This window comes from Myotis brandtii, unplaced genomic scaffold (genome assembly GCF_000412655.1).
Source record: "Myotis brandtii unplaced genomic scaffold, ASM41265v1 scaffold898, whole genome shotgun sequence".
NCBI classification, from domain to species: Eukaryota; Metazoa; Chordata; class Mammalia; order Chiroptera; family Vespertilionidae; genus Myotis; species Myotis brandtii.
In genome coordinates, this window is record NW_005371683.1 from 59,526 (window position 1) to 70,026 (window position 10,501).

Here is a 10,501-nt window from a genome sequence, read left to right on the forward strand (position 1 = left end):
CTGGGCAACTCGGGCTCCCATCTGTTTTGGGCCTGGCAGCGCACACTGGAGGGGCCTTTCATGGCAAAGCCAGGCTGACACCTAAACCTCACGATGTCATTTAAGAAGAACAAGCTTCTGTTCGCAGACTCCCTTATTCCATTTTCAACGTGCGGAGGCGTGCATTTATTAGGTACGATGCACTGAGGGGCAGGGCCGCTCCAGAGGCCCACTTGATCTTTGCTGGTGCAATATATTGACATCGCGCCTACGAGTTCAAACTTTTCCCTTCCTTTTCTGTCATTGCAGTGGTAGGTCACCACTATTCCGTATGGAAAATAGTCTTTGCTGTTGCTAATGAAATATCCGTTGGCGATGGTTGGTGGTGGCTTACAATGAATACCTGGTGAAGGGATAGCAAGTTAAACAAAACCTCAATTTCTTAAAGTTATGTTTAATTATAAATGTTAGGAACCAGATTTTAAAAAACCCAAATTACCAAATATGAATGTTCACAACACTTCTGCTCTTGTCAAATCTTTTCTAACATACAGACTTTTTGCACAACTGTAGATTTGGTAATCACAATATGATGGCTCCTGCTCTTCTCCATGAACATTAGTTCAATAAATGTCTATATATAGTCCACCTGCTTCTCATGTTACATGAGAACTTTTATGTTCCTTCACCATTCATAATTCAGTTATCTTGCTATAGAAGGCAATTGGCTTTATTCTACTGCTGAGTAATATGATGTGGCATTCATACTAGTATAGCATCTTTATCAAATAAACAAACACAAAAAGCTCTGGCTCGGGTAACAAAAATATGCAATATTGCCCATGACACAATATTGCCCATCACGGATTCAGAAGTAATAAAAATAACGGACTATAAGTTCTAGTGACTAGTCTATACTAAAAATTTAGAAAAATGTGAATATTAGGGATATAGATATTTTTGCCAATATTGACCCAGGAAATGGTAGAATATAGAAATGGAAAAAAAATGTATCAAAAATGCTACTCCTACAAAGATAGGAAGCACAGATAATTTTATAGACTAATATAATCTAACATCTAAGTATCAAATAACTCCTAGGCATTTTAAAGCATTCCCGAGCATATAAAATCTTTCTATCATTTCTACCTTATAGTAGGAACACTTATTTATTTTTACTTTTAAGAAAATATTTCAGATGATATTTCTTGCAGAAAATTTATGCAATATAAAAAATACCTTTAAATCTATTATCTAGAAAGAAACACAGTTAACTGTTTAATGTGTAATTTTTAATATATATACATACCATATTTTTTCTAAAATACCTTTGTTGGCTTAATAATATTTCAGTGTAAGAATGGTCTATCTGATTCCACTTGGAAGAGCTGTCTTTCTTGGCTAACACATTCTGGCATATTTTAAATTTTTTCTTTTTCTTGCAGAACACATGCTTTGTTCCTTTATTTTCCCCAATATATGTGCATTTATTGCATTGGAAATAATATGCATATGCAAAATACTAATGTATTAAGTGCTTTAAAAACAGATAAACAGAAATTTTTAAAGCACAAAATAAAACGAAATATATTCAGAAATTGTGTTTTCTTCCTAATTTCGAAAGGATCACCTCACTTCTGTTTAACTACCATTATTTCTGAAACATTGTTTGAAACATGCTCAACATTTATATTGTTTTGGCTTTTTCACTATCACAAACAATAATGTAGGTAAATATTTGTATAGCAATATTCTTGCAAGAAAAAAACATGGTAATTATTTTTTAAAGAATAAATCAGAAAATATGAAATTTCTCAATTAAAGGCATGTAGACAGTTAAGGGTTTTGACACCTATTGTATATTGGCCTTTTAGAAAGTTTGTTCCCACTTATCCTACCAGCCTTTGGCTGTGAGAGTATTGATTTCTTCACATTATCACCAAACCCAGGGGTGTATCCTCTTTATATTCTTGGTTAATTTGTGATTGCTCATTGCTCTTTCTACCCAAAGTGTAGGAAGCTCACATTCCAGACAATTCCCAGGAAGACAGCATGTCACTGTTCAAAGAATAAGAAGGAAGGGAGACAGCCACTGCCTCAATATATGACCTGATGCTAAGAGTGGGCAGAGAGGAAGCTGGGCCACTTTCACTAACTTTGTGTTGACTTCACTGAAGACAACGATCTTCAAAATGGGAAGTGTTCAACCAAGAAATGAGGAAGTTGGGGGCTGTTTTAAATTATACCCCAAGATAAGGAAAACCCAGGAGGAACTAGAAGTTTGAAACATTGTGAACACTTTTCAGAATAGGACTCTTGGTTCAAATATTGGAAGGACATCATTGCCAAGATGGATGAGAATGAGTCTTCATAATTCTAGGGACACGATGCTAGGGTGCTAGGGTGAACTGGTGGGATAGATGGGAAGAGATGTTAACTCACGTTGACAGAGTGGTGGCTCTGTATCCCAAATGGCAGTATTGTTTGAGATGATACATTTGGCAGATGAGTGACCAATGAGTTGATACCTAAAGGCAAAAAGTGAAAATTATTCCATCCACCTCCCATTAACTTCCTCACAGCACACATACATGGCAGATTCGACAAAGTACAATCCGGGAGAAGCCTAAGGACTAGCCTAACCTCCACCTGTTCTATCTGGGTTTCCTTATTTCTCTTTTCCTACCCTCTGACTATTGAAAGGGATATTTCATCTTTAATTCCTCATGGCAGTACTCTGCACCTTAATTTTTAACTTCATTGTGGATTGTATCAGGACCAAAATAAAATAATCCTCTTGTAGACCAGTTTGCTAATTTCTTAAATTGTTTTTTTTCTCATATTTTATTGCCATTTTAAAATTTGTTTGCATTTTTCTTGATATACACATATAATGAACCCTGCTATGTAATTTTACTTTAGGCAAGTTTTTTGTGTTTGATGCTTTTAATCCCATTTAGAAGCCTTTGTCTTTCAATAGGAAGATGAAACCATTCAGAATTATGGGATTAAATGGTGTTTTTGATCTTGCTTTTGTCATCATTAGTTAGACTACCGGTTTCATAGTGTCCAAAGATGAAGACGCAGCAATGAATAAAACACATCGGCCACAGACAGGAGGGACTTATTTTGGCAGAAGAGACAGATACATTCCTCACTCTTCCCTTTTCCTCTTCTTATTTTCTATACTAGAGGCCTGTTGCAAGAAAAGACTCATGCAATAGGCCTTCCCTTCCCCTGGCTGCCTGCACCGGTTTTCCTTCGGCACTGGGGACCCAGGCCTTTGCTCCAGCCGGAGCCGCCTTCAAAGCCTTTGCTGCTCCGGACCTGCTTTGATCACTGCTCCAGCCGGAGCTACCTTCAAAGCCTTCCCTGCTCCGGCCGGAGCTGCCTTCAGTCTTTGCTCCACGGCTTGCCGCCTGCATATGCAAATTAACCACCATCTTTGTTGGCAGTTAATTTGCATATCTCGCTGATTAGCCAATGGGAAGCGTAGCGAAGGTATGGTCAATTACCCTGTTTGTCTATTATTAGATAGGATGAACCAGATAGGTGAACCTCGTTTAGGTGTTCTATTAATTGGGAAGTTAACTAGTATCCAATTTTATTCCATTAGAAATTTCATTTCATGTGCATATATAGTGTATTTACACAGCACATATATTTAAACCTATTTTCTCAATTTTAATGTCAAAATATAGATAGTTTACCCATTCCCTGTGTAATATAAGTCTAGTGTATCTTGTCTTACTTTCTTCCATTTTCTGGTTTTATAGATACATTTTATGACTTTGGAGGTTGTTATTAAATTATTATTACATTGCAAAGTTTTACTTTGGAATACTTAGTTCTGTCATTGTATTTGGTTTCATAACTGTTGAAAATTTTTCACCATGATTTTTTAAAATTTGTTTTTACAAATTTTCTACCTCACTGAGAGTACTTTTGTACTGTGCCATTTTCCCTTTAAAAAAATTATTTCTGGATTGCCTGGATTTATGTTTTTTTTTCTTCCCAGAGTATATACTTAAATAGTGTAATTATTTTCCTTCAATATATATTTAGAGCCTCTAGATATGAATACTATCTTGGCTCATTAGGACACCATCTTCTGCAATTTAGTGATGTGAAGGATCACTGTTATCCAATATGCATCCATTTCTTTTTCAGGTTTATAGTTTTTAATTTCCTTTCTAAATTCTTAAAGTTTTAAAGACATGTTATTTTTATTTTTAAAATAAATTTATTGGGGTGATATTGGTTAATAAAATTTTATCGGTTTCAAGTGTACAATTCTATAATGCATCATCTGTATATTGCATTGTGTGTTTGCCACCCAAAGTCAAATCTCTATTCCTGAAATACAGACCTTTCCCTAGTGATGGCTAAGGTATGGCTTATTATTCTCCCTTTGGGAATTTTTGTTCCCTGTATTTTTAATTCTCATTCTGTCTGTTTTAAACATAGCTTCTCTTTTGTATTTTTCTTTATTCTTTTCCACTAAATTCTGGAAGAATTGGATTAATTTTTTCTTACTTTCTGCTTTAATTTTCTACATAATTCAGTGTGTTTATCACATATATTTTCTTTTAGTTTGACAATTTTGCTTTTCATTCATGTGCAAACATTACCAATTTCCAACTAGTTTTACAAAAGCAGTGTGCAACTGAATCTTGTTAAAAATTTAATCAGGCTATTTTCTAAAAGTTTTCCCTGACTCTTAGAAGTAACTGTAAGGGGAAATTCTTTCTGATTTTTCAGATTGGTCTCTTTTACACTATTTCCTGAGACTTATCATAAGCTCAGTGGTTTGCTGGTTCATACCATAGACAGTCCACTTCTATTTAGTAAAGCAACATGAAGAAGGTACAGTCAGAAAATTTATTGATTGTACTTTCAAAAGCTCACAGAAGGAGAGAAGTGTTTAGATTTATTCTAATTTTACTTTGTCAGATTACAGGTACTGTGGTCTGTGAGGCCTAGCATGGCAAATACATATGTCAACGACCACAAGTGATTTTTCAGTGCTTATCCTGACTCGAGTGTAGCCCAGATTCCCTGATGGGCTCCACTGCTCACACAGAGAACGTGATCAAGGGTCCACTGTATGCTGAGCAAGGGTAAGCACCAAGGACAGGACCACTGACCAGTAAACACTTTATGACTGACATTTTCACAGGGGGCTCTGCTATAGGGTTGAACAGTGTTCCTCAAAAAGGTATGTTGAAGTCCCCATGAATGTGACCTTATTTGGAAATAGGGTCTTTGCAGATGTAATCGAGTCAAGATGAGGTCAATAGGGCAGCCCTAATCCAATATGATTGACATCCTTATAAAAAAGAGAGAACTTTGAACATAGATCCACACAGAGAGGAGACATGCTATGTAGAGACACAGATACAGAGGGAAGATAGCCGTGGGAAAACAGACGCAGAAATGGGAGTGATGCTGCCACTGTCAAGGAAGACCTGAGGCTCCCAGAAGTGGGCAGAGGCAAGGCTTTGGAGGGAGCCTGTCCTGCCAACACCTTAATTTTGGACTTCCAGCCTCCAGAACTGTCTGAGAATAAGTCTCTGCGGTTCTAAGCCACCCAGTTTGTCGTACTTTCTTATGGCAGCCCTGGCAAACGAATGGTGCAATTACCTTTAAGATTTATTTTCGCACACAGCTGCTCAGTGGCCTTCCTTTTGTTCCAGCTGCGTTAGGGCTATTTATATGGTTTGACTATGCCCTCCCTTCATTTTTTTCCTTTCTACCTGGAGAGAACCTCCCTTTTCTTATATGCACTACTGTGGTTTCCACGAAGATTGCTGATTTCCCTCTGAATCTCATCAACACTTTGTTCATTTCAATCAGGAATTGAACACCTATATTCGGACTTCTAAAGAGCAGATGGTCGCCTGGCCAGTGTAGCTCAGTGGTTGAGCATCCACCTATGAGCCGGGAGGTCCCAAGTCGATTCCCAGGTTGCAGGCTCAATCTCCAGTGTGAAGCATTCAGGAGGCAGCCAATCAATGACTCTCTCATCACTGATGTTTCTCTTTCTCTTTCCCTCTCCCTTCCTCTCTGAAATCAATAAAAATACATATTTTTAAAAAGCAGATGGTCATTCTCTAGTTCTCCTTTCCAATAGTGACGAGAAGGTAGGATTGCTATTCTGCAAATCTTGAATCAAGAGATGTTTTTGTCAACTCACCCTGTATTACAAGAATAATTAATTCTGGATCCAAGGTTGCTGTCTGTGTCTATGTGCAGCATGCCATGCATAGGATCTGCAGGAGTTTTACATACTTTACCTGTGGGAAAGAAACAGAATTTTGGAGCCAGGTAGAGGAATCTGAACTTTTGTAGTACAGAAGGTCTCAATGTGACTGTAACTTACTAAAGAGTACATGAAATTCTGATGGTTCCACAGATTTTCACCTCACCAGATGTCTCAAGTTCAGCCACGTTCTAAGCACCACTTTAAAAAAGACCTCCCACCTACATCTGTCTTATATCTACCTCAAATTGCTCAACAAAATATAGAGGTTAATTATAGCCTTGTATCCTACCAATATAATTCTTTCTTCCTACCTGGTTATTAAAACAGTGTATGTCTCCTCACAATTTTTTTCCTGGTCTGAAGTTTTTCATTACTTACTTTCCCATAAGGAATAGGTTTTTCCCCCCCTGCAAATATTTATTAAAACAGTTTCATGAGCCCTGACTGGTTTTGCTCAGTGGATAGAGCGTTGGCCTGTGGACTGAAGGGTTCCGGGTTCAATTCCGGTCAAGGGCATGTACCTTGGTTGCGGGCACATCCCCAGTAGGGGGTGTGCAGGAGGCAGCTGATCGATGTTTCTCTCTCATCGATGTTTCTAACTCTCTATCCCTCTTCCTTCCCCTCTGTAAAAAATCAATAAAATATATTTGAAAAAAACAAAAAAAAAAACAAAACCAGTTTCATCAAATAAACATTTCAACTAATAATTAGGGATGACCTACAACAACAACTCTTATATCCACCTACCTGGACACTTTTGAGAAGTAAAGTTTTATCTCTAAAATTTGAAAAAGTTGAAGAAGATCCTATGGATAATTCGATAGATATGGGAAGCTCCAATACAGGTTTTACTCACGTTTACAGACATCCTGGGCAGCTGACCACTCCAAGTTGGCTAGACACCTGATAGAGAATGTCCTCCTGTAGTACTCAGGGCGGCATTCATACTTTAAAGATGTCCCAATAGGAAATGCAGATTCATTGGTTTGGGTTTTCAACTCAGCAAATTGAAAATGATCTGGAGCATTACAGTAACCTAAAAACCAAGATATTAAGAACATCAAGTTTTAACATAGAGATACCCAATGCCCTTCCTATCTCTCTCTCTCTCTCTCTCTCTCTCTATCTCTATCTCTATCTCTATCTTAGATTTGATGCCAGAACAAAAGAAAGTTTTAGTTCTGGAAAGATAATTTCCTTGTAACCTCGGGAGGGAAAGTTCCATTAGCACCTGCCTATTAGAAAATATACTATCTATCTGGGAAAGTATTCTGCTATCTGGTTATTTTGCTCATATAATTTGCCATCAAAGACAATTTCAATTCAACTTTTCACATTTTTAGGGAGCCAAAAAAGGTTCTTCTGCTCAGGCTTTACCATTTCTTTCTGAATGCATGGGGTCTTGGGCCAAATAGGTAATTTCCTTGTACATCAGTGAATCAAAACCCCAATGGAGGTTTCACAAACATTAATGGAGAACTCAAGGTATTTCTTGAAACTAGGAAGGGGCCACGCCAACTATTTTGTAGGTCTGATTCCTAAGTAAACCATTTCAACACAAGCAGGAAATAAGTAGCATTTCCTTAAAATAAAACAAACAAAACTACACTTATTATTGTAAGAAAACATTTGTTTGAAGTGTAAATTAAATCAAATTCTAGCTTTAGCTCCATGCTCCTATGGCCTATTAGATTTAGGGTCAAATAATGTGAATCCAAAACAGTACAAAGCTTGGAAAAATAGAAAACATATGCACTTGGTTTGGGCAATACCTTCTATTTTAGCTTCTCTTTCAGCTGCCCTCCACCTCCTTTCAGGTTATTTATTCAAAATGTTTTGGCTATATGACAGCCAGTTCTGTACCCAGAGCATTTTCTGTTGGAGGATTTGCAAACCAACTTCTCATCTCTTAAAAGTAATTCACTGATTTTTCTCAATTTAAAAATGTGGCTTATTTGAAAGTTTTTTTTATAGGAAATTTATTCATCTATATTACCTGTTTTGTTTTATCTTAGAGCTTAAATATTAGGTCTACTAGCTAATTATTTCAAAGAGTGCCCATCGGGACTGAAATTTACCACTACGGCCAAATCACACACAAAGGTAGCCTGGCAGGTCTCCAGTCTAAAAAATCTAGCTGATAAAACTAGAATTGCCATCTTAGATAGGTTTCTAATGAAAAAAAATCATAAAACTTAAGAGAAGATTGTCTCTCACTATCGATTCAGTAAATATGGACCAGGGCTCTACCCTGGTAAACAAGCTTATAAGTGCCTCCCAAATTGAAGCTATGGTGAGGGAGGAGGAGAGTAGGGCTAAAATGACTTCTGAGTGACTAGCACATGGTCCTTTTCCTTTTAGAATTGTTCTTTTCTCTCAGAGTTTCCCAGTGGTCAGTATATCATGTCCCTCCTACAATTTATTTTTTCCTTCCTGTATTCACTTGATCACGGTTGATGTCTCAGGGGGGTTGGGTATCTTAGGAAACCTTATCCAGAAATAAACACTCTATTTTTTGCATTTTCCTTTGCGTTTTCTTTGCACCAAACTGAGAAGATTTCAACAACTAAAATAACTGGGGGCAAAGGAGCAAATAAATCTTATTTTAATGTAGAGCTTAGCCCAAATTGGCTACAGCAATCTATGTAGTTTGTCTACAATGCAGCTCCATTTTCACAGAGAATGCACAGGGGTCTTGGGCCAAATGGGTAATAAAAAGTGATTTTGCCTGGCCTTATTCTCTACTGACCTGTGCTCCCCTCCAAAAACTATAGATGGCATAACTTATGCTAGTTAAGGTCCATAGGTATTTGCTTTCAATTTTTATGCTTTGAAAACATTTTTCTTCCAATGCTAGTTATAATTAGAACTACCGCCCACCATCTTCTCTTTTCACCAACTCTCTAGCAACAAACGTCATCAGACTCCTATGTGTTAACACATCTTAAAATCATTTATAACCGATTTTGCATTTAATTGTGTCAAGTGCACAAATTAGCATGATGCTGTAATTGGAAGATTTTAGAAGATCTGTTTTAGATATTTCTGGAGCCATTTGGGATGGGGCATAGTAGGTACTGACCTGGATGTCCACAGCGAGGGGCAGGGCCGCTCCAGATCCCGTTCCCTTCACTGTCACTGGTGCAGCGGATGGTGCTCTCCCCAATGAGACTGAAGGTCGTCCCTCTGTCTGGTTGGGGATCACATGTGTAAGTTACTTCTTTTCCAAAAGAAAAGATTTCCAGAGGTTTTCCTGTGTGTCTTCCGTTACGAATATCTGGAGGATTTGGACATAAGATTTCTGGAAAGAACGCAAGAGCTATTAGTTTCATTGAGGAGCTTCCACTAGAGGTATTCTACAGGCATAGGATGCTGTGGTTGGTGCTACCTAGAAAACACCCATGACTGTATCTTTGCTGTAGGTCTTTGATGAGATGGGCTAAATGAAATAAGATCTCGATCTCATTTTTCTTGGAAAAAGTACAGGAGAAATTTGCTTATCTTGAATCTTCCTGCTAGTTAAGTCTTCTGGATAAAGCAAACTTAACACCCTTGAATTAAGTACCAAGACTTTTAAAGAATAATAATAATCCTTTAGAGGATAATTCACTCAACTACTTAAAAATATTACTTGAGCACATACCATGTGTCAGTCACTCATTGGAGCCTGGAATATGGTGATGAAGAGCACAGATAAAGTCACTGTCCTCCAAGGAAGAAATTTTCAAGAAATGTTTTTACAATGTATTCCACGTGTGCTAATCACCTTATAGATGTGAAACTTTTCGATACTGGCCATCGATCTTGATTATGACAGTGTGCTGACACAATGAATTGAAGCCTCTGCGGCCATTGTAAAAATTCTAAGCAACTCGGATTGCTTTGTTTTTTAAAATGTATGGATCTGTCTATGATTTAATTTTCTTCTTTACTTTCTGTCAGGCTTCCACTTGTTACCTCTTTCTAGTATCTGCTTGTCTGTATAAAACAGTCCCCTCCTCACTTCTAGTTGGCATTTCTAACTAGGCTTGGTGTTTTGAGGAAGCTACTTCAATAGTAAGAGTCATGAAAATAAGATGTCCAATCAATAACTGAGCTCTCATGCATGCCAGTAGGACAGCCACTTATCATTCTCATCAAGAAACGTTGGATAGCAGATAACAGTATGTAAGCTATGTTCTCATAAGTTTTACTATAAAAAGCACATTTTGATGTCTGAGTAGATTTCTCGTAACATAAACATTGTAATAACATGTG

General features: G+C 37.4%; 1 protein-coding gene across 1 annotated transcript in view; it reads right to left on the minus strand.

Annotated features, from left to right (window-relative positions):
• CR1 (complement component (3b/4b) receptor 1 (Knops blood group)) overlaps positions 1-10,501 on the minus strand; it is a 66,629-nt gene that overhangs the window by 33,819 nt on the left and 22,309 nt on the right. Inside the window, exons 10-14 of the mRNA XM_014532571.1 lie at positions 9,327-9,545; positions 7,101-7,280; positions 6,176-6,275; positions 2,422-2,507; positions 1-382 (exon numbers count right to left, since the gene is read on the minus strand). Coding sequence (XP_014388057.1) covers positions 1-382; positions 2,422-2,507; positions 6,176-6,275; positions 7,101-7,280; positions 9,327-9,545 — 967 coding nt within the window. The remainder of the gene's footprint in view (positions 383-2,421; positions 2,508-6,175; positions 6,276-7,100; positions 7,281-9,326; positions 9,546-10,501) is intronic.